At 40.6% G+C, this 23459-nt stretch overlaps 1 protein-coding gene across 1 annotated transcript in view; it reads left to right on the top strand.

The window, feature by feature from the left end:
- The window catches only part of SLC25A12 (solute carrier family 25 member 12), a 98159-nt gene extending 75624 nt beyond the window's left edge, over positions 1-22535 (top strand). Inside the window, exons 14-18 of the mRNA XM_062187798.1 lie at positions 15154-15294; positions 17575-17713; positions 20194-20352; positions 20478-20568; positions 21906-22535. Coding sequence (XP_062043782.1) covers positions 15154-15294; positions 17575-17713; positions 20194-20352; positions 20478-20568; positions 21906-22092 — 717 coding nt within the window. The 3' untranslated portion in view covers positions 22093-22535. The remainder of the gene's footprint in view (positions 1-15153; positions 15295-17574; positions 17714-20193; positions 20353-20477; positions 20569-21905) is intronic.
- The last annotated feature ends 924 nt before the right edge of the window (positions 22536-23459 follow it).

Genomic DNA, 23459 nt, shown 5'->3' with positions numbered 1-23459 from the left:
GTAGGCAGAATGATTAGGTTGTCTGCAGTTCTTCACCTTGAACATTTTTGGCTTTCCCTTTTGCTCTAAATCTCTTCATTTATGGTGGAAATAAAATATGCAGTTGCTGAATTTCTACTGATGCACTCAGTCATACTACAATGTAAATGGTTCTTTGAAGTGTAGTCCACTACTTCTAAAAATCTATAAATTTCAACAGAGCATAAAGTCTCTAACAACAATGAAGGGTCTCTCTATAGAACAGCAGGCACTGTGAAATGCAGGGTGTTCTGTTCCATGCATGATAACCAGCAAACAACCACTAGAAAAACAGAGGAGTGGCTGCCTGTGGGCTTCCGCTTCAGCTTCCTCACCATCCTGGCTCTCCCAGCTCGTGCTGATGATACATTGTGCAGGGTCCTTGTCGGTGTTTGTGCTGGAAATGCCACCAGTGGGAAGAGTACTGCTGTGCTTTGAAAATTTACCCACTTTTATAGATGTAAACTAACACAGGTTAATTAGGAAGAAATGGCTCAAGCTGAGTTGCAGGCTTTGTCCTAGAGAAGGATTAGCTAGGAGCTGGCCCTTGAGTTCCTGTAGAATGGATGGAAATTCTGTTGCCATTTGGGGAAGGTGGTGTGTATTGGCTATATCATGAAGTGACCAAGAAGTAAAAATCTCTGGTTCTCAGCCATTACATATTTTTGTTGTTTATTTTATAGTCTATTTTTACATATATGTAAAAAATGTATAAAATACATATTTAATATGTATAAAATACATATTTTAAAATACACATTATGTGTAAAAATACATAATATGTATAAAATACATATGTAATATGTTTAAAAATATATGTTTGATATATGCAAAGTGATACACATTGTATAGATGTAAAGAATATTGATTAGGCCAGCGCTGTGGCTCATTAGGCTAATCCTCCGCCTGCGGCACTGGCACCCCGGGTTCTAGTCCAGGTTGGGGCACCAGGTTCTGTCCCAGTTGCTCCTCTTCCAGTCCAGCTCTCTGCTGTGGCCCGGGAAGGCAGTGGAGGATGGCCCAAGTCCTTGGGCCCTGCACCCGCATGGGAGACCAGGAGGAAGCACCTGGCTTCTGGCTTTGGATCGGCACAGCGCATCAGCCATAGTGGCCATTTGGGGGGTGGACCAACGAAAGGAAGACCTTTCTCTCTCTCTCTCTGTCTAATTCTGCCTGTCAAAAAAAAAAAAAAAAAGAATATTGATTAAAAAATGGGCATCCATGCACCTGCCACCCAACCTAACTAAAATATACTGTCATTGACCATGATTTTGCTTTTAATGTATTCTAATCTGCTAGGTTGCTAATGAGCAATAAGGGCTTTTCCTACCAGGCAGGGCATTTATAGGGATTATCTCATTATTATTCCCAACTAGAGTTGAAGAAACTAAAACATCAGTGAAATCCAGAACTTGGTAATTGGCAAAGTTGAGATTCAAACCACCTTTATCTCTAAAACTGTATTCTTTCACATTTGGTATATGTTACCATTCATCCTTTCATTTATTTGTTTTGTTATTCATGGAATACCTGCTATGTGTCTGACAAACTTTAAAAATTATAGCTTTATTGAGAATATAATTCATATCATACAGTTTCCCCATTTAGTGTGTATAATTCAGTGGTTTTTAGAATATTCACAAAGTTTTACAACCATCACCCTGATAAATTTTAGAACATTTTGTCACTACAGAAAGAAACCCAGTACCCTTCAGCTGTCACTCCTGTCTTCCCACTTCAACCTCAAACTCTTTTGTGCCTGGCTGTTTTTGCTTAGCATGTTTTCAAATTCCATACATGTTGTAGCATATATCAATACTTCATTCCTTTTCATTGCTGAATGCAGGGTATATCAATTGATGAACATTTGGGTTGTTCTACCTTTTATCTGTTATAAATAATGCTGCCATGAATATTGGTGTATAAGGTTTTGCATGGATATACATTTTTATTTCTATTTCTCTTGAAATGAGCAGAATTGGCAAATCAATGTGGAAACTCTGCATTTTGAGGAACTGCCACACTGGTTCCCAAAATAGCTGCTTCCTTTTACATCCTTTTAGCAATATATGAGGGTCCTGATTTCTCCACATTTTTGCTAACACTTGCTATTGTCTGTCTTTGTATGATAGCAATCCTAGTGCGTATGAAGTGGTGTCTTATTGGGGCCTAATGACTGGCAGTGTTGAGTGTCTCTGCAAGTATGTATTAGCATTTTTGTATATATCTCTTTTGAAAAATATATCTTCAGAATCCACCCATTTTTAAATTGGGTTGTTTGTTCTTTTACTATTGAGTTATAAGAATCCTTTTCATATTCTGAGTGTGCATCTCTTATCAGGATATATGCAGATATTTTTCAATTTCTTGATGTCTTTTGAAGAAATGAACATCTAATTTAATAAAGTTCAGTTTCTTTTTTCTTTTCTTTTTGTGCTTATGGATTTAAGAAATCCTTGCCTAATCCAAGAATGTGAAGATTTGATGCCTCTGTTTTCTTTTGAGAGTTTTATAGCCTTGTCTCTTAGCTTTTGATCTTTTCTCATTCATGCCAGTTTTGAACCTTATTTTTTTTTTTTGCCTTTTGCCTTGAGTAGAGATATTACCAAATGAAAGTTTTATTTTTTCATTGCTAACATTTTGATATATTTCCTTCCAAAGTTTTCATATACTGCACAAGTGTACATGCTTTTATGCTTGCATACAGTGCAAACACTCTCTCCCACTGTTTTTCAAACCACATCGGGGTTTTGTTGACTCTGACTTTCTGATTGGAAATGTAAGCAATTATCACTTTCAAAGGGAAAGAGGGAGTCACAGTGGAATATCTCATCTTAGAACTAGAATATAATCTTTGGGCATAGAAGTATAAACGGATTGTACATGTTAATTTTTATTTTTTAAGAATTTATTCATTTATTTGAAAGAGCTACAGACAGAGAGCAAGAGTGAGTGAATGAGAGAAAGAAAATCTTCCATGTACTGGGTCACTCCCCAAGTGACCAAAATGGTCAGGGCTATGCAGGTGGAAGCCAGGGGTCAAGAGCTTCATCTGGGTCTCCCACTTGGGTGGCAGGAGTCTAAACACTTGGGCCATCTGCTGCTGCTTCTCCCAAGCCATTAACAGGGAGCTGGTTGGAAAGTGGGGCAACTGAGACTCAATTGGCACCCAAATGGGATGCCATTGCTGCAGGTGGCAGCTTTACCTACTATGCCACAATGTCGGGTCCAGATTGTGCATTTTAAAAATTTAATTTATTTGGTTTATTTGAAAGTCAGAGAAAGACAAAGTCAAGCAGATAAAGCTCTCTCTTCCACTGGTTCATTCCCTAAATCTGAGCCAGGTTGAAGCCAGAAAGCAGAAATCCAGTCCCTGTCCCGCATGTGACTGGCAGGAACACAACTGTTTGAGCTGTTACCTAATGCCTTACAGGGTATACACACTAGCAGGAAGCAGGAATCAGGAGCCAGAGCCAGGAGTGGAACCCAGGCATTCTGATAATGGGATGTGGGCGTACCGAGCGGTGTCTTAACCACTGTGCCAAATGCTTCCCCACCCTTTTCAGATTTTAAATCTTCATTGTGAATGTTAATCAAGGATTTCTTAAATATTTATATCAAAACCTTCTCAAAAAATACTACTGCAGCATTCATGATAAATCAGATGTGTCAGTCCAAGTTCTTGTTATTGTTATTGTTATTGTAGTAACTATAAGTTGAACTTCAGGTTACCAATGACTTGACCCTTCTTTTGATGGAGATGGGATAAGAATACATGTAGGGGGCGGGGGGAAGGGAAAACGGCGTTGTGGCGTAAAAGGTTAAACCTCTGCCTGCAGTGCCAGCATCCCATATGGGTGCAGGTTTGAGTCCCGGCTGCTCCACTTCTGATCTAGCCCCCTGATAATACTCCTGGGAAAGCAGCAGAAGATGGCCCGAGTATTTGGTCCTGTGCACTCACAAGGGAGACCCAGAGGAAGTCCCGGCTCCTGGTTTAGGCCTGGCCTTTGCGGCCACTTGGGGAGTGCACCAGTGGATGGAAGATATCTCTCTCTCTCCTTCCATCTCTCTTTCTCTCTCTCTATTGCTGCCTTTCAAATAAATAAATATATCTTTTTTTTAAAAGAATATATGGGCCGGTGCTGTGGCTCAATAGGCTAATCCTCCACCTGCAGCACCAGCACCCCGGGTTCTAGTCCCGGTCGGGGCACCGGATTCAGTCCTGGTTGCTCCTCTTCCAGTCCAGCTCTCTGCTGTGGCCCAGGAAGGCAGTGGAGGATGGCCCAAGTCCTTGGGCCCTGCACCCTCATGGGAGACCAGGAGAAGCACCTGGCTCCTGGCTTTGGATCAGCGCGGTGCGCCAGCTGCAGCGTGCCAGCTGCAGTGGCCAATGAGGGGTGAACCAACGGAAAAAGGAAGACCTTTCTCTCTGTCTCTCTCACTGTCCACTCTGCCTGTCAAAAAAAAAAAAAAAGAATATATGTGTGTATATATAGTTACTCAGTAGATGTCTGTTATGAATGCTGATTGTCGTATTTTAGTTGACATAATAGGTTTCAAATAATTTTTTCCATTGTTTCATACGAAAATTAATCTTACCAGGCCATACATTTTTGTTTTTCTATTAGAAAGTCTCCCTTTCTTTTCTCTCTGTGTATATGCATAGGCACACACTCATGCACACACACACGTATATATACACATGAGTTCTTCAAAAATTTTAATGGAAAGATGGGGCTGGGCATTTGCCTCAAAGGTTAAGATGCCACTTGGGATGCTCACATTCCATATTGCAGTGCCTGAGTTCAAGTTCTGGTTCAGCCTTCTGATTCTGGCTTCCTACTTATGTATGTCCTGGGAGGCAACAGAGGATAACTAAAATAATTGGCTCCCTGCCACCCATGTGGGAGTCCTAGATTGAGCTCCTGTCTCCCAGGCATTTGGAGAGTGAACCAATGGACTCTTTGTCACTTTTCCCCCACCTCTTCTTTGTTCTCTCCTCTCTCCTCTTCCTCCCTCCCTCCCTCTCAAATAAAATAAATTTGAAAATAGAAATAGTACTGAGACCTTTGAAAAGCCATATGCAAAAGGTGAGTTTAGTCCCTTACTTAATACCATATACAAAAATTAATTCAAAGTAGGTCATAAAACCTAAGTGTAAGGGGACGGTATTGTGGCACAGGTTAAACCATTGCCTACAATGTCAGCATCCATTATAGGCATTGACTTGAGACCCGGCTGTTCCACTTCCAATCTAGCTCCTGGCTGATGTGCCTGGCAAAGCAGTGGAAGATGACCCAAACCCTTGGGCCCCTGCCACCCATGTGGGAGACCCACAAGAAGGTCCTGGCTCCTGACTTTGGCCTGGCCCAGCTCTGGCTGTTGTGGCCATTTGGGGAAGTGAACCAGCAGGTGGAGGATTTCTCTGTCTCTTCTCTCTCTATGGGACTGTGGCTTTCTTTCTTTTTTCTTTTTTTTTTTTTTTTTGACAGGCAGAGTGGATAGTGAAAGAGAGAGACAGAGAGAAAGGTCTTCCTTTTTGCCGTTGGTTCACCCTCCAATGGCCACTGCAGCCGGCGCATCGTGCTGATACGAAGCCAGGAGCCAGGTGCTTCTCCTGGTCTCCCATGGGGTGCAGGGCCCAAGCACTTGGGCCATCCTCCACTGCCTTCCCAGGCCATAGCAGAGAGCTGGCCTGGAAGAGGGGCAACCGGGACAGAATCCGGCGCCCCAACCGGGACTAGAACCTGGTGTGCCGGCGCTGCAAGGCGGAGGATTAGCCTGTTAAACCACAGTGCCAGCCATGGCTTTCAAATAAATAAAAAATAAATCTTAAAAAAAAAAAAAAACCTAAATGTAAGAGCTAAAATATAAAAATTTTCCAGGAAACACAGGAGAAAATCTTTATGACCTTAGTGTAAGCAAAGAGGTTTTGAGGTGACATAAAAAGCATGATGCCCAAGAGGAAAATTGATAGATTGAACTTAATAAAAATTTAAAACTTTTGTGCTTCGGAAGACACCATTAGGAAAACAGACGAATCGCAAATCTGATGTAGGACTTAGATCCAGTATCTGTAAGGAACACTAGAACTAAATAATTGGCCGGCGCTGCGGCTCAATAGGCTAATCCTCCACCTTGCGGCGCCGGCACACCGGGTTCTAGTCCCGGTCGGGGCGCCGGATTCTGTCCCGGTTGCCCCTCTTCCAGGCCAGCTCTCTGCCCAGCTCTCTGCTGTGGCCAGGGAGTGCAGTGGAGGATAGCCCAAGTGCTTGGGCCCTGCACCCCATGGGACACCAGGAGAAGCACCTGGCTCCTGGCTTCGTATCAGGGCGGTGCACTGGCTGCAGCATGCCAGCCGCGGTGGCCATTGGAGGGTGAACCAATGGCAAAGGAAGACCTTTCTCTCTCTCTCTCTCACTGTCCACTCTGCCTGTCCAAAAAAATAAATAAATAAATAAATAATAAAAAGACAAGCACCAGTTACAAAGTAGGTAAAAGATTTGAAGAGATACACATGTCTGCAAACACATGAAAAGGTGTTCTACATCATTAGTCATTAAAGAAATGTGAATTAAAACTGCAATGTGGGAGTGGGCATTAGGCCTGGTGCTGAGCCTCTGCTTGAGATACTCTCATCCAATATTGGAGTGCCTTGGTTCAAGTCCTGGCTCCTCTTCTGATTCCATCTTCCTACCATTGTAGATCCTGGAAGGTAGCAGGTGATGGCTCAAGTAGTGGCATCCCTGCCATCCACATGGGAAACCTGGATTAAGTTCCAGACTCCTGACTTTAGCTCGACCCAGCCCTGGCTTGCAGGCAGTTGAGGAATAAACCATGGGATGGGAGCTCCCTGTCATTCTGTCCATCTCTCTGCCTCTCAAATTAAAAAAAGAAAAACAATGAAAGTTTATAGGAAAATGAATTAAAGGCTGTTTTGTTTCTTTGGTGCAAAAGAATTTTGAGGGGCTGGTGCTGTGGCACAGTGGGTTAATGCCCTGGCCTGAAGTGCAGGCATCCCATATGGGCGCCAGTTCTAGTCCCGGCTGCTCCTCTTCCTATCCATGTCTCTGCTATGGCCTGGGATAGCAGTGGAAGATGGCCCAACTCTTTGGGCCCCTGCACCTGTGTGGGAGACCCAGAGGAAGCTTCTGGCTTCAGATCGGTGCAGCTCTGGCCATTGTAGCCATCTAGGGAGTGAACCAGCAGATGGAAGATCTCTCTCTCTCAATCTGTCTCTGCCTCTCTCTCTCTGCAATTCTGTCTTTCAAATAAATAAAATAAAATCTTTAAAAAAAAGAATTTTGAAATCCATGTATAGTTTTTTCAATATTTGTGTTTCCACGAATTTTTGAAAGACCTTCCTCATGAATGGATTTTTATAAGTTTTTAGCACCAAAATAAACATCTTTTAATTCCAGTCCCCCTGAAATTTTTGAAGTTCCCTCATATATATGTATTTTTATATAATATATACTTATTATATATGATATATTATATATTTATTATATATAAATCATAAACATGTGTGTTGTATGTCCATATAAGACAAAAATATAATTGAATGTTTGGTTATAATATCTGTTATAGGAAAGAATAACACCTTTATGAGTTTTCAGAATGCTTCATTATGCATTATAGTCACCCCCTTTGGAAAAGGTAGATCAGAAACAGAAGCTCAGAAAAGCTAATTCACTCCAAGTCACACAACTAATGTATGCTGGAATTTTCATGTGAACCTGAGTTGATGATTTTTAGGACTAACTCCTTGTTTTCTGAGGAATCAAGTCAAGGCCCTCTCCCTGCATCAGAGTAAATCTGGATGATCCCTTTCACTCTGTAATGGCTTTTGCTTTCTCCCTCCCCCTCTCTCCATCTTCCTCTCTCTCTTCCTCCCTCTCCCCCCTCCTTCTTTCCCTCCCTTTTCTCTCCTCTCTCTTCTTCCCTTCCTTTTTTTCTGTTCAAAATTACATGAGTATATATACATATTTGGCTTTTTATTTGGGTATAATTAACATTAAGGAAAGGAACAGATTTTAGGTGTTCAGCTCAGTGGGTTTTCACAACTATAATACCACTCAAGATCAGATAAAAATCATTTTACCCCAGAAAAGTCATTCCTGCTTCTTTACAGTTAACCCTTCCCCTTTGCAGTCACATTTCTGATTTTGTCAAAAGTTGTGTTTGTTCTTAGATTTCATATAGAATATACAAAATGCATTCTTTTCTGGCTGACTTTAGCTTAACATAATATTTTCAGAGAGTCCTCCTTGTTTTGTATCAATTTTTAAATTTATTTTTAAAAAAGATTATTTATTTGAAAGTTACACAGAGAGAGAGATCTTCCGTCTGCTGGTTCGCTCCCTGAATGATGACAGCAGCCAGCACTAGCAAACTCACATCTAGTAAGGACTTTTTCTTTGCTTCCAACATGATGTCTTGCTGCTATGCTTCATGTGGACAAGGCAGCTCCTTCAGCCTCTTTTGTAAAGACATTAATGCTATTTGAGAGAGCGGAATCCTTATCACCTCCCCTCAAAGCACCACTCTTTAATACTGTCATAATTGGGTATGAAGTTCTAACTTGTGAATTTTGAGGGAACATCAGCATTCAGACAATAGCATCCCACTCCCTATTTAGGAGTATATATTGTTCTATAGCATCACTACCCTCCGTGATGAGTGTAGTGCAGCTCATTACTTTTAAACTATTATTGTCCTGGACTGTTTTAGAAAGAACCACTGCATTTCCCATTGCTTTATGAAAGTAGCTAAAAGTGTTTGAGGGATGGTGTGTAAGAGTCATTGTTCCTACTCCTTTGAGGCAGTCCTGATGACAAATAATTCTGTGACTTTCATTAGTTTGTTTAGTTATTTCAAATTCACATATTTTACACATCTGCTGGTGAGCCTTAAACAAATTGAGGTTAAGATTTTCATCAGTCTCTGTAAGGGAAGATTTTATAATGAGTTGCTCATATTGTACATTTTGTGGCTGGAGAGAAATAGTACCAAATTATAGGAGAGAACAGATCAAAGAAACAAACAATGGACTTAGAACAAGCAGGACCCATCCCCAAGTCTTTCTGGGCCTTGCCCTTGGGGTGGGATTGTGAGGGCAGAAGGTTGAACAATCCTAATCCTATATACAACTGCTCAGCCTCTGGCATTTGGGGGTGTGTTGACATCTTAGTAGTACATTCCTTCTCTACTGACATTTGCTTTAGTTGGTTAGTTTTTCATTAAACATAAGTTATGTAAGATTAAATGGAAATTTTTATATCTTTCCATTTCTGTTATGTATGGGGAACCCTCATTCAACATGAGATCTATTCCCTTGTATGTATCTTTTTAATCTAGTTCTAGAACCAAGAAATGAGAACTTAGTTCTAAGAAATAAAAGCATCTATCTGTGTTAATATTAGTACTTATGTCTCTTTTAAAAAAATAAGCAGCATATTTGATAGGGAAATTTATCAGTTGGATGGGTTAGAAGCTAATTTTGGTGGCTTGATAAATGAAAATATTTACCAGTGGTGTGGTCTGCAGTGGCATGTTATCAAATATAAGCATCAGCAGCAGAAGTCACAAGATGTCAAGTTAGGCAGTGTCTTTTTAGATGTTTGTAGCTGTGCATCATTGTGGCTTAATTTAAGGTTTTATGTATCTTAGTATCTATTATTTCAGATCTAGCTGTATTTGATTAGTTTTTAAAAATGTTTACACACTAATACTAACTGATAGAATCAAAAAGGGAGAGAAAGATCCAACATGGGAAGTGGGATACACAGCAGACTCATAGGATGGCAGATGTCCTAAACAACACTCTGGCCTCAGAATCAGCCCTCAAGGCATTCAGATCTGGCTGAAGAGCCCATGAGAGTATAGCAGGCATGAAAAGCCAAGATATCATGGAAAAAAAAAAAAAAAGACCTAAATGAATAATCTCTGTGAGTGAGATCCCAGTGGAAAGAACGGGGCCATCAAAGAAGGAGGTACCCTTCTCCGAAGGGAGGAGAGAACCTCCACTTTGACTATGACCCTATCGGAATAAGATCAAAGTCAGCGAACTCTAAAGGCTTCCATAGCCCTGGCAACTCATGACTAGAGCCTAGGGAGATTCCTGACGCCATGAACAGGAGTGTCAAATTGTTAAGTCAGCAACAGGAGTCACTGTGTACTTACACCCCATGTGGGATCTGTCCCTAATGTGTCGTCTAAAGCCAAGTGATGCTATGACTGGTACTGAAACAGTATTTTTACTTTTGCGTTTCTGGGTGGGCGCAGACTGATGAGGTCTTTGCTAATTATATACTGAAGTGATCTTCTGTATATAAAGAGAATTGGAAATGAAAAAAAAAAAAACCTGGTGTTAAAATGGAAATGGCATAGAAAATTAATTAATTTGAAAAAAAAATTATGTAGGATCTCTGTCTTTAATGTGCTGTACATTGCTATTTAATGCTATAATTAGTAATCCAATGGTAGTTTTTTCACTTGATGTTGCTATATGGGCAAACTGTTGAAATCTTTACCTAATATATACTAAACTGATCTTCTGTATACAAAGAGAATTGAAAATGAATCTTTACATGAATGGAAGGGGAAAGGGAGCGGGAAAGGGGAAGGTTGCGGGCGGGAGGGAAGTTATGGGAGGGGGGAAGCCATTGTAACCCATAAGCTATACTTTGGAAATTTATATTCATTAAATAAAAGTTTAATAAAAAAATGTTTACACATATGAGAGGTCTTAACAAAAGTTCAGGAAAAATGTGTGTTATGAAGAAGAGAGGCATGGATTTTCAAAATTTTTTTGGAACCAAAATAGACATCTTTTGATTCTATTTTTCCATGCACTTTGTTAACTACCCTCATATGTAGGTAGTTTTTTAAGCTTTTTTAAAGTTTTAGATCAGCAGATAACCTAGTGCCAACTAGTTAGAAAATGTGTTTAAAGTCTATGAGTTACCAAATTTACCCCAGGAAAAAATGTGTGAGAGAGAACCTGGTCTACAGGGAAGCCATTGTTTCTTAGACCTGTTCTATTTCTCATTTGTTGTTGGTGAGTAGTACTACATTGATAAGACTGCGTTTAAAAAGGTGCCTGAGGTATACTATGAAAGTTCTTTTCCCCAGCTACTCAAGTTTCTCTTTACAGGAGAAAAATCAGTGTTTTAATCTTTAAACCATTTTGATAAACTTGGGTAAATTTTGACATATTGTGATTAAATATGCAACAAATATTTATATTTTATGTTTTTTTTATATCCTTTGGAATAACTTTATTGCCTACTCATACTACTTGATTAAAAGCATACAATTGTTGCTGTTTAACTGTTCTCTTCTTGGGCATTTGAATTTTTCTGTATAATTTTATTGCTATTAAAAATAGCCAACCAATACTGTATTTTTTCACTGAAAAGTGACCAAATTATGATATTCTGTTTATTAAATTATTGTGAAGGATACTTTTTCCTTTTCAAAAGCTGTTATTCATTTAATGGTGTAACATAACCAGTAGGCTATTAGATGAGGGGAAATGCTGTATTTCCCTGTGATTGTTTTTCAGAAGGGAGACACTCAGGCACAGAGTGTGGTAACATCATAATCCTCCTTTCTAGGCTGCTAGATTTCTTAGCAGTGTAACTGAACTAATTTCAGATAGTATCCCTGCTCCTCCTGACACCAGCCCAATGTGTGTGGGGTAGGGAGTGGTTAACCTCAGTATTTAATAAAGTATTTTATTTAATTTTGTCACGTGTTTTTCTCTGTTATAAACACCCAAAGTTTGAGACAAATTAAATAGCAACCTTTATCTTTTCTAAAGATAAGATAAAGGATAGTATTTCAAATAATTTTTGGATAGTATTTGCCTACATGATCCTAGGCCCATCATAAGGTTTTATGATTATATACTAATTTTTTTTTAAAGATGTATTTATTTATTTGAAAGTCAGAGTTACACAGAGAGATGAGAGGCAGAGAGAGAGAGAGAGAGAGAGAGAGATCTTCCATCTGCTGGTTCACTCCCCAATTGGCTGCAATGGCTGGAGCTGCGCCGATCCGAAGCCAGGAGCTAGGAGCTTCTTCTGGGTCTCTCACACGGGTGCAGGGGCCCAAGGACTTGGGCCATCTTCCACTGCTTTCCCAGGCCATAGCAGAGAGCCGGATTAGAAGTGGAGTAGTCGGCTCTCGAACCGGCGCCCATATGGGATGCCCATGCTTCAGGTCAGGGCATTAACGCACTGTGCCACAGTGTCAGCCCCTATATACTAATTTTTAAAGCACATACAAACTATATAATTATTAGAAATTTCCCTCTTGAATACAGTAGAGTATGTAGGTGTGAAACAGATACATGTATGCCTTACTCTAATGTCATTGTTTAATGATTTGCATGCTTACTTGTCAGATTATGTAATTTATAAATGCACAGCACTTTAATTTTATATTTATGTCCAATACATTGTTGGGATTTAGTGTGTGTGCTAGGTAAGTAATCTTGAAAGCATATAACAGTTAGTATGTAGATGTTTTAAAATGTAGTCATTTCCTTTTCTTAATTGTACCTTTATAGTAGAAAACTTGTTCCTTGTGTACTCATTAAGAAAATTGGAGAAATGTTAAAGAAATACAGATCACAATAAACTGGCAATTATTTCCAAAGGGGTCCATGAGAGATGGCAGGGGAAGAGGGAACTGTGGAGTATGGTAGGGGGATGTAGATTGGAGTATTCCTGCTCTGCAGGGTGTTACCATTCACTAATGATTAAAAACATGAAAGAAATTTATTTAAACGTAATGTCCACGTTTAACACTTGGCACCCAGGGGCTGACACTATCTGGTGTAGCAAGTTTGGAGGATTATAATCAAAATTTGCAGTACTATTCTTCTTCTTCCTCTTTTTTTTTTTTTTTTAAATCTGCTTTAGCTTAGAATATAAAGCGTATTTTCCCCCAAGATAGTCTTTGCAACCATTATTTAAACAAGAGATTTCAGGGAAATAGTAAACTTTTTTGAATTGGTTTGGTCTTTAGCTACAGGAGCAATTACTTGGATTATCATTTTAACATAATTTTTCACCCAGCAATCCTTTTGAAAGTATTGTTTGCTTAGATTGAAACATTGAAATGCTTCCTTCTGCCTGCAGTGCAATAGATTAAAAGAGAGAAATACAGGCAAATCAACATGTAAAATTGGGTCAGTAAGTCGTGGGGGGACCTGTGTGTCAGTGGTCTGGATTGTGTCGAGTTGGGGAGTTACAGGAAACCAAGAGGGAGAGAAGGCAAATTGCTGCAACTCCCTGCTAGGTGGACAGAAAGGGGATTAGGGCCCCGGGGACTCCAGAACAATAACGCTGCCCTTGAAGAGGAAAGGAATCTGGTGTCAGTGTTGGCAAGTGTGGACGCTGAAAGGAGTCAGGGGTCAGGATTGGAACAGGAGTAGCTGGGGAGTTTATAGCCCAAGGGCAGTTAGGAAAATGGGCTGAGCCATATTGCTACCCCTCGGGAGGGGGATCTGGAGGGGCCGTGGGTTTTAGATAAATGAGCAGGAATGTGAGTGAATGAAGGTAACAGCACTGCAGCTGCACACCGGTTGTCTTGATCTGGCTTGTAGTCTCCTACACATGTGGAGGAGTTGGAGGCTCGAATGAGGCACATATTTCATATCACATGTGATGTGCATTGCAATTATTTTATAATATGATAATGTCAACATGGTTATGGTTCATGTAAACAACTACAGTTTAAGATGAAGATGTAGGGAGGGAGATTTGGGCAGAAAGTATCACTATGTTTCTAAATCTGCATATATGAAATACATGAAATTTGTATAACTTAAATAAAATTTTTTAAAAAGTCAAAAAAGATTAAGATGTACAAATGAGATTTTTTTCACTTCATGTAAGGAAATAGATATTTTTATGTACTTTATTTTTATATTCATGGTTACATACATATTTTTTTTCCTTTCTTCCAAAAACCAAGGAAAGGAGTTGGTAGCGGTTTTGTTAAACATTCTTTTTTTTCCCCTCTACTAGTCTGTTAACAGATTTCAGATGCAGATACACTCTCATTATCCAAATTTAAATCTCTGTCACTCACCACTAGACAGTGGCTTTGATCTAAGGGTGCTATACTCTTAGTAACTAGATGTTCCATTTCCCAGCTCTGCCTTGAAGAGTTTTTCTGGTTTTATCTTGAAATGATACTGAAATTTGACTTTCTAAATGCTCTTCTTTTATATGATTGTGGCTATGGCCCTGTCTCAGAGTTTTGCACAGAATCTGAACCTGAGGAGTCTGCCTTAAGGCACCCTTTTGGGGTCCATGTTATGTTAATTGCTCTACAATCCAAGGCAGCAAAAGAGTGAAGAAATAGTTGAGGATCTGAATTTGAGCTCCAGTGTGTAAAAGACACCAGTCTGTTACCATCTCTTCCTTTCATTGCGGAGTACCCCCACTGCCACATCTGGCTTCACTTTTGCTTGCCAAATGGGTTTCTTACTTTTGCTGTTTTGAACGTGGCTGGTATGGTTCTGGAAAGACTGGTCTGATAACCAATCTTGACATTTCAAATAGAAACAAACCCAGAGGTAGATTGCCCTGAGACAGAGTTTGGGGCCAGCACCTTGAATGTCCCATCATCAGCCAAACCCATCCCGCTCTCATTCCAAGAAAAAGAGAGAGGTGAAAAGGTAGTAAACTAGGTGCTGGCACTGTGGCATAGTAGGCTAAGCCTCTGCCTGTGTCATTGGCATTCCATATGGGCACTGGCTCAAATCCCAGTTGTTCCACTTCTGATCCAGCTCTCTGCTAATGGTCTGGGAAAGCAGTGGAAGATAACCCGAGTACTTGGGCCCCTGCACCCACGTGGGAGACCCAGAAGAAGCTCCTGGCTTTGAATTGGCCCAGCTCTGGCCATTACAGCCATTTAGGAGTGAACCAGCCAATGGAAGACCTTTCTCTCTGTCTCTCCCTCTTGTCTATAATTCTGCCTCTCAAATAAATAAATAAAATCTTTTTAAAAAAGATGAAAGGTAGTAAACTGTGGAGGCTTTTCTTTTTTCTTATTTACATGGGTAGTCCATCTCGGATGTGGGAATTACCTCTGTCTCTTCTCCCTTGCTTGCAGGCTGGAGGCTCTCAGGTGATCTTTACTAACCCACTGGAGATAGTGAAGATTCGCCTGCAGGTAGCTGGAGAGATCACAACGGGACCCAGAGTCAGTGCCTTGAATGTACTCCGGGACTTGGGACTTTTTGGTCTGTATAAGGTGGGTCGATACCTCGGGTATGGTAGTAGCTGGGTTGTAATGTACTCAATATAAATGTGAAAGAATGCAGAGATCAGCCTTCCCGCCTCACGCCCCATCCCCAGGTTGGAAAGCAATCTTGTCCAGCAGGGTAGTCTGTGGAGTAGAAAAATCAAACAAAAAGAACAAATCAAGACTCTTCTATTAGAGGCAGTGGGATACACAAGCATGCTCTCCTGTGGCCATCTTCAGGCTTGTATGAAGCTGCCAGCAGGGAGGCCAGCACTGCAGACCTGCTGGCTGCGGGCTCACAGCCTTTCATTTGATGGGGCTGTGGGAGAATTTCGCTGGTGTTCTCTTTGAACCAGTTAAGGACTACAAAATACTTTTATGTTTATTTTGAGTCTGAGTTATTTCTGCTATTGTTATCTTCACAGTAGGAGCTTCTCTTTGTCTTAATAATTTGACCGCAGTAAAACAGTAGTAGAATTTGGTAGGATTCAGGTCTTTAAGAAGTTAAGTGGTAGGATTTGTCAATAATGAATTCCATTAAAAAACAACAACAACAACAACATAGCATACTGTACTTTAGCAAAATGCCAGTCACCAGATTTCTTCTCTGCAGGTATACTTACTCCCATCATTACAGATCAGATGTAATGGAGCAGAAGCTATTATTTTTCTTAAACAAGGAAGAGTATTTCTTCCCATTCCTTCCCCTGGTATAAGAGAGAATGGGTAAATTTCGCCGCTGTGGGCAACTGTGTTTCCACAGCATCTGATTTATTTATAGATCCATCATGCAGAAATGTGTAAATTTGCTTTTGTGGCTGCAAATTAGAAATTAGAAATTCTCTAGATTAGAATCACACAGCTACAGGGCTCTCTGGAGACCTTGAGACAATCTGAGAGAATTTTGTGCACACTTTTGCTTTCCTGGCCCACCCCTAATTTCCATCCTTTTTGGTATTCCCATGGAGAGCTGGATTTATGAATATTGCTTCTCTCTGTATTATCCTTTAGCGACTCCTTGGAGTGAAAAAAAAAAAAAAAGTTTGAGATTGTCTTTTCAAAACAGCCAATAGGGAAGCAAGTGCCAAGGTGCAGAATTTGCCTAGCTAGGTAAAGCCCTCGGTAGTTACATGGGTTACTGACACAGCTGAGGGAGCTGTTCATTACCAGGACAGGCTGTTCTTGGGTGTTTTTTACTCCCATGGAAACCTTCTGCTAAGATGTTTTGTCTGGACTCCCCCCAATTCTCTGTTATGGGAAATAAAGAGGAAAGAGTTGCTGTTTTCTTTTTTTCTTCCCTATAATAGTTATCTTCCTTCAGCACTGCCAGTAGCTTCTAACCTGGCACTGTGAAGACTATAAGCTGATGTAAATTGAATTGGTGATTTGTTAGTTAGTTTTTTTTTTTTTTTAAGTATTTATTTATTTATTTGAAGGGCAGAATGACAGAGACAGAGAGGAGAGAGGGAGAGATCTTTCACCCACTGGTTCATTCCACCACAATGGGATGGGCCAAGCCGAAGTCAGTAGCCTGGAACACCATCAAGTCTACCATGTGGGTAGCAGGAACTCAACTACTTGGAGCCATCATCTGCTGCCTTCCAGGCACATTATCAAGAAGCTAGATTGAAGCAGAGGCAGGGTTTGATCCAAGGCCCCCGGATACAGGATGTGGACATCCCAAGTGGCAGCTTAACTTGCTGTGCCACAATGCCCATCCCACTTTGTTAGTTTTTCTAACTATCTTCACTAGTTGCCTAAGAATCAAACTATTAATCTTGGGATTCTAAGCCTACACCCTTCCATTCATAGCTCCTGCCAAAGCTATGAAGAACAGAGGCCTCAAATTTGAGAACTGAATTTTTACTATCCTTAAAATACATATACACATATGTATAGTTTGGTGGATATAAAGTTTCATCATGCAGTGTTAAATTATGGAGCTCTGCTGTGCAGCACTGTGCTTAAAGTTAATATGTGACACACTTAAAAATTTGTTAAGTACATATGTTCTTACCACAAGAAAAGATAAATTAATAAATTTATTTGAATCTATACTAGAAATTCCAGAAAATTACTACTCATCAAAATAGTACTGTTTTTCAGCTTTGAGCCATGTGTAGTTCCCTGTGCTGCGCTAGACTCCCCTCATCACCATTTCCCTTCCACATTCCTTCTAATGCTGTTCGGGGGCCACCTCAGCCTTGTCACTGATAGCTCTCCAGTCCTGAGTAGGCATTCAGACCTTGTTTACTCACTGTTTTAAACTATTTCCTCCCTGTTTGATAGGGTGCCAAAGCGTGTTTCCTCCGAGACATTCCCTTTTCGGCAATCTATTTCCCTGTTTATGCTCATTGCAAACTACTTCTGGCTGATGAAAATGGACATGTGGGAGGCTTAAATCTCCTTGCAGCTGGAGCCATGGCAGGTAACTACCGAATTGTTTGGAACCAAAAGAATCCTTTTCTCATCCTTTTTAAGCCATACAGAATCTCTGTATACTTTTCCCTTTTATTTCTGGAAGGGTTATTGTTTGTATCTGACTTCATTTAAATATGATCGTTTTTTCTCCTTTGTGGGATGTGCTATAATTCTGATGAGAGTTAATTACATTTGCATAATGTGGATAAACAGCTTAATGCAGCTTAGCAACTCTGAGCCAAATTAGATCTGCCCATCTAAATTGGGCTTTCATCATTAAAGCGTTTCTTAGCCTCCTGTGCCCCTGAAACCATGGGTGCAGCCAAGCTAAGCATTAAGGTGAAAAAGTTCTTCATCAAATCAGTTGTTTTGTTCTACCTCAAGCTATGCATAGCTCTAGCATGCCCTTACCTTGTATATGGGAATCTACATGATTTGACTCAAAATTTAGCTTTCTTCATGAAGCTGTTCCTGTTCTTCCTGCCATCACTTTCATTAAACCGAAAAACAGTACCCTTAACAGATCACCCTGAACTCAATTTTCATCTCTTTTCTGACCCTTAATACTTTGCCTTTTATTCAGGATTGTTTGTGTAAGTTCTATGCTGTGTGCCAGCGGAGAGGTTCTTGTGGACAGGAGTTTCCATGATCACCTTCCCTACATGGCCAACATAGCAATAATAGGAGCTCAATAAATGTCATTGGAATGGATGAAAACTTTAAGATACTTAATTAAGCACAAAAGGAATTCCATCTCAAAGAGGAGCCTAACAAATGCAGGAGGGTACTACGATGCTTCCTTCTGGTCTCTCAGGTGTAGTCTTACTCTTGAGTTATGAAGGCTGACTTGGAATAGAAGAGGTACCAACACAGAGAAATGATAGAAGAAGGAAAGGGCGTGTATCTGCTCTCCATATAGCCAGCAAGAAGCCATTTTAGAACTCAGTGTGGCTTTGACCACCTGTGTGGCTGTCACTATTGGGCTCATTCTCTTCTGATGGCTCTGGCTAAACAGCCAGCCTGAGTGTGTCCCAAAGTGTGATATGGTTGGCGTGTGGTGGAAGACCTTGGTTCCAAGAATGTGGGGATGGGGCCGTGTTGTTGCTCTTGCCTGTGGTAACAGGCAATGACTTGTGATGATTTAAAAACTCCTGCAGGAGCTTTGAGCCCTTCTTGGGGTCCAGCAAGTCCCTTGTCTTCAGACATTTGTAATTTCAGTCAGATGCCTATTCAAAAGCCAAGAGAGTGAGCTTGTCCAGCTGCTTTTTTGGTACTCACCAGTCTCCTGGATTTAAATGGGGGCCAACATTTTCCCCCTAGGCTTTCTCCTGTGCTTTTCAGTCAGTAGCAAAGAGCAGCCAGGAAAGACAGTCTGATCATGGGCAAGCATTTGCTGTTGGTTGACAGAACCAAGTAAATATTTTCCAAGTCGGCACCAACTTCTCACCCACAGACATTTGATGTCAGTTTTCAGAATGAGAGATGAATTTCTCTAATTTTTACCAGTAAAGCTTTGCTGGCAGGCACTGAGCACATTCAGCCTCCTGCCTACCAAGGCAGGCAATTTACCTAGTTTCATCTGAAGAGGGTGCAGAATTTGCATTGCTCTCTAACAGAGCCCCCCACAAGGCCCGCTAACTCCATCTGCCTAGTGATGATATAGTGATATTAAAGCCAAATTGAATTTCTTCCCCCTGGGGAAGGTTATGGTGCTCCTTAGTTCCCTGTTTTGTCTTATAAGTAAAAGTTGTGGTTGTGAAATCCATCTTATCTGTCCCACTGCTGATCAGTCTCCACCTGACCCCAGGGAACTCCAGCTCTGGGACGGATGGGAAGGGGACAGATGGGAGGGCCAGCCTGCAGCTCCCCTGCAGTTCCTTACCTGGCTGCCTGGCCTCCTCTCGCTTCAGTTGTAATGACTTCTGTCATGTAAGCATGTGTGAAAAAAGTCACGCTCTTGAGTTAGCCCTCCCAACAGGTGCGTGGCTGTGAGTATTGATACTCACTTCTCACAATAGGGCTGACAAGAATCAGTACAACTTACCCAGTTTGGTGTCAGATATATTTAGCAGCTCATTAAATTAACATTATTCTCTTATTTATTATACATGAAAAGTCTTGAATCTTACTTAAGACAGCAAAAAAGGAGGTAAAATAATGGAAACCAAAAGGGAACGTTTGGAAATTGTCCTATTAATATTGCTGCATTTTCCCCCTCTCACAGTTCTTTTGTATCAAGCAGTGTAGAGTAATGTTCTTAGTTCAGAAAAAAACACAAAAGCAGTTTGGCCCTAACCATACTGAAACAGCTAACAGGCCTCTAGATTCTTTTTTTTTTTTTTTTTTCTGTTAGTGTCCAGACTTCTGTTTAAGTGGCTCTGAGTTCCCCTTAAGTGGTTAAAGTTGCAGATTGTGTTGTTCAATGTTAGTAGTTTTTCTGTCCTTTAAAAGTACTTGGATGAATTAAATGCGGCTTTCTCCTGAAAGGGGTGCCTGCTGCTTCTCTGGTGACCCCTGCTGATGTCATCAAGACAAGACTGCAAGTGGCTGCCCGCGCTGGTCAGACAACCTACAGTGGTGTCATTGACTGTTTCAGGAAGATACTCCGGGAAGAAGGGCCCTCGGCATTTTGGAAAGGGACTGCAGGTAGGGGCTGGGCCACGCGGAATGGCTGGCTAGCATTTGTGTCCTGCTCCCCTGTTTCTCAGTGCCTGTCTTTGCCATGGTCGCCCTGGTTTTAAGTCTGTGCCACGCCCTCGCCTCTTTTGCAGCTCGAGTGTTTCGATCCTCTCCCCAGTTTGGTGTTACTTTGGTCACCTATGAACTTCTCCAGCGGTGGTTTTACATTGATTTTGGAGGCTTGTAAGTACAGCTGTTCAGTTCTTCTACGAAGAAATCACCAAAACCATCAAAATGTTTGTTCTATGAAGACATTTTTAGAATTCTTAGAAAGCCAGTTAAGATAGACCCCTTCAAGACCAATGCATTTAAAACAGTAGGCTTAAGAAGTTTCAGTATTAGGAGACCAAGACTTCAACAAAGACCAGTCATGTACAGTATTAAGTAGTTGTTTGGGATCTTAGGGAGGCAATGGATGAAAATACCGCATGAAAAATTGTCTTTTTTAGTGTAAGCAAATACTGAGTTTCATGAAGTTAGGTCCTCATTGTGTGGGTTTTATTATGTAGCCTTTTTGCCAGAAGCAGTGTAAATGTGTACTAGTAACGCTTTTGTGAATTGTCTTTGAAAGGCCCAAGCCCTTTTGCAACTCTGATATTTCATTATTCACAGTAATTTATGGTTAGATAGCTAGAGTTGTTCTTAGAGCTAACTTATGGCAGGAAACCTCAGTAGGTTCTTAGACAGGTTTTGTCCCATAGAGATAACCATTAGAGGGGAATAGACCAAAACATTGTTCTGTCTGAAGCTTAGCACTTGAAGTATGTGATGGGGAGAAGAGGAATTATTTGTTGATTTTGCTGGGTGGGGAAAGTTGTACCCAAAGCAAGTTTATCAGCTAAAGCAGAAAACTATAGCATTTCAGAACCCTTCCCTTATAACCTTTGTACCCCTTTCCTGCTGAAAGATCAGGTAGGGAATTAGCTGTTGTACCAAGGAGTAAAGGGACCTAGACAAAGAGAGTAAGATCAGTCTTACACTTCCATTGGAGAGATGTTAAGCATCAGGCTTTTCTGTGCTTTTACATTCTGGAAGAGCTAAATCTATTTCTCTTTATGCAGTTTTAGTGTGGTAACCTATAAGAGTCTACATTTAAAAGGAAAGTATACACTTATGAAAATATATGAAAGTTTTGAAAATATGTATGTTTATGATTAACTTAATATATGTTTAGTGCAGAACATTTGGAAAAGAGTAAAGTATAAAAGAAAAATCATCCATAATTTGATTTCCCAGGGATTGTTCATGCTAAGGATATTTTCTTCTGATATTATTTCTGTGGATCTACTTATGTAGATATAGAAGTGTTGAAATTGAGGCCATTTCTTATCTAAGTAGATTATGTGAATGTGTTATTTTCAGAGCAGCTATAAATCATGCTTAATGCAGTGTAGATGACATGGAAATGGTTGAGACACACATTCTTCTTTGTGGCACGCGGGTCAAACTGAGAACGTTCAGTTGTAAACCAACCTCATCAGTCTCAAGCACACTAACTGTTGACTTTTTCCTGTCAACAGCAAACCCTCTGGCTCGGAACCAACACCTAAGTCACGTATCGCAGACCTTCCCCCTGCCAATCCTGATCACATCGGTGGATACAGACTCGCCACAGCCACTTTTGCTGGCATTGAAAACAAGTTTGGCCTTTATCTCCCCAAGTTTAAGTCTCCTGTTGCTGTGGTTCAGTCAAAGGCAGCTCAGTGATGAGATGACTGTTGAGTGTGGCAAAATGGCGCCCTGAAGAGAGACATAGGAGCGCAGCCCTGTAATGTATCCAGTCAGCTGCATGGTGCTGACTGGGCTGAGCAGTCAGACTACTCTTTCTATATGACATATACATATATTTGTTTATAAAGTAACCATTGCCCAGGGGCAGAAAACCACAACGCAGTTTCAAGCTTTAGTCTTATGTGTTGAATGTTTTTCTAAGCCTTGGCATGAATTAGTGTTCTAGACTCTGCTTTGCACAGCTTACACTTACAGTGACTGTACATATTGTACATCTTTGTACAGAGACATCTTGGCACCTCATCCCAACAAATCACATTTATAGAAATGTAATGCAGTTCTGAGTGGCTTGAAATGTACAGAATGTTTTGAAAGTGTTTTATTAAGAATCACATGAGAATAAATGTATTAAAATTAAATTCATTCTCTTATTGGTGATTTATGAAAATAAAGCATCAATATCAGGTGTATTTAATTCCCAGTTTGTCTTCCATTCTAGAAGAAGGCATTTGCTGATACAAGGCGTAGCGAGACCTAGAGCTGATGCTGCTGAATAGGTGATACTTTGGAATGATGATGCGTGCATGCCAGTGGACAGCCGAGGACCAGGCTAATGATATGCGGGTGCTGATGTGTTTCCATTTGTAACGTGTATGTAGATCCTCCTCTGTTCATCAGTCAGAAAGCATTTCCTAGACAGCTCCTCTCCTGTCAGTGTGCATATGGAAATAGGGATGTCTCCTGCATTACTGGCTTAGTTTTGCAAGGCAGAAGCCAAGCTTTTGAAAGAATAGAGGATACTTTGGCAATTTTCCTTCATATGGACATGATTCCAAACAAAAATAAATGGCACACCAAAATATATGCAATGTGGTTGGATTTTCCTTCGTGAATATACTGGTAGTGCTTTTTGTTCTGATTCACTATTGATTTCAAGCAACTCATGACTTGGTTTGTTCTGTCTCCCACCTTTATAAGAAATGGACAGTTTGGTTGGGAAAGGGCTAGGGTGGAGTCAGGGGAAGGAAAAAGAGAAGAAAACCTCTATCTGGTTATTTAGTGGGATCTAGGTCCTTACTTAAGAGTCCAAATGCATACTACTAATTCCAAAAGTCACTCACCAAGGGTGTTATTAGTAATTTGGATCTAAACATGCATCTTGACAGCCATGTCTACACTTTGCTATGGATGTGATTTGATGTGTACCATCAGAATTTATTTACTTTAGCAAAGTGCTTTGGGGAAACATTATTGCTATTGCCATTGAGCCAGGATATGAGAATGTATGCAAATATTTTCAAGGGACAAGCCTGGAGATGGACCAAGTCACTTAGTATCTTACA

The sequence above is a fragment of the Lepus europaeus genome, chromosome 1 (assembly GCF_033115175.1).
Source record: "Lepus europaeus isolate LE1 chromosome 1, mLepTim1.pri, whole genome shotgun sequence".
In the NCBI taxonomy this organism is placed as follows: Eukaryota; Metazoa; Chordata; class Mammalia; order Lagomorpha; family Leporidae; genus Lepus; species Lepus europaeus.
Note: the sequence above shows the minus strand (reverse complement) of the source record. Positions and strands in the feature narration are given on the sequence as shown.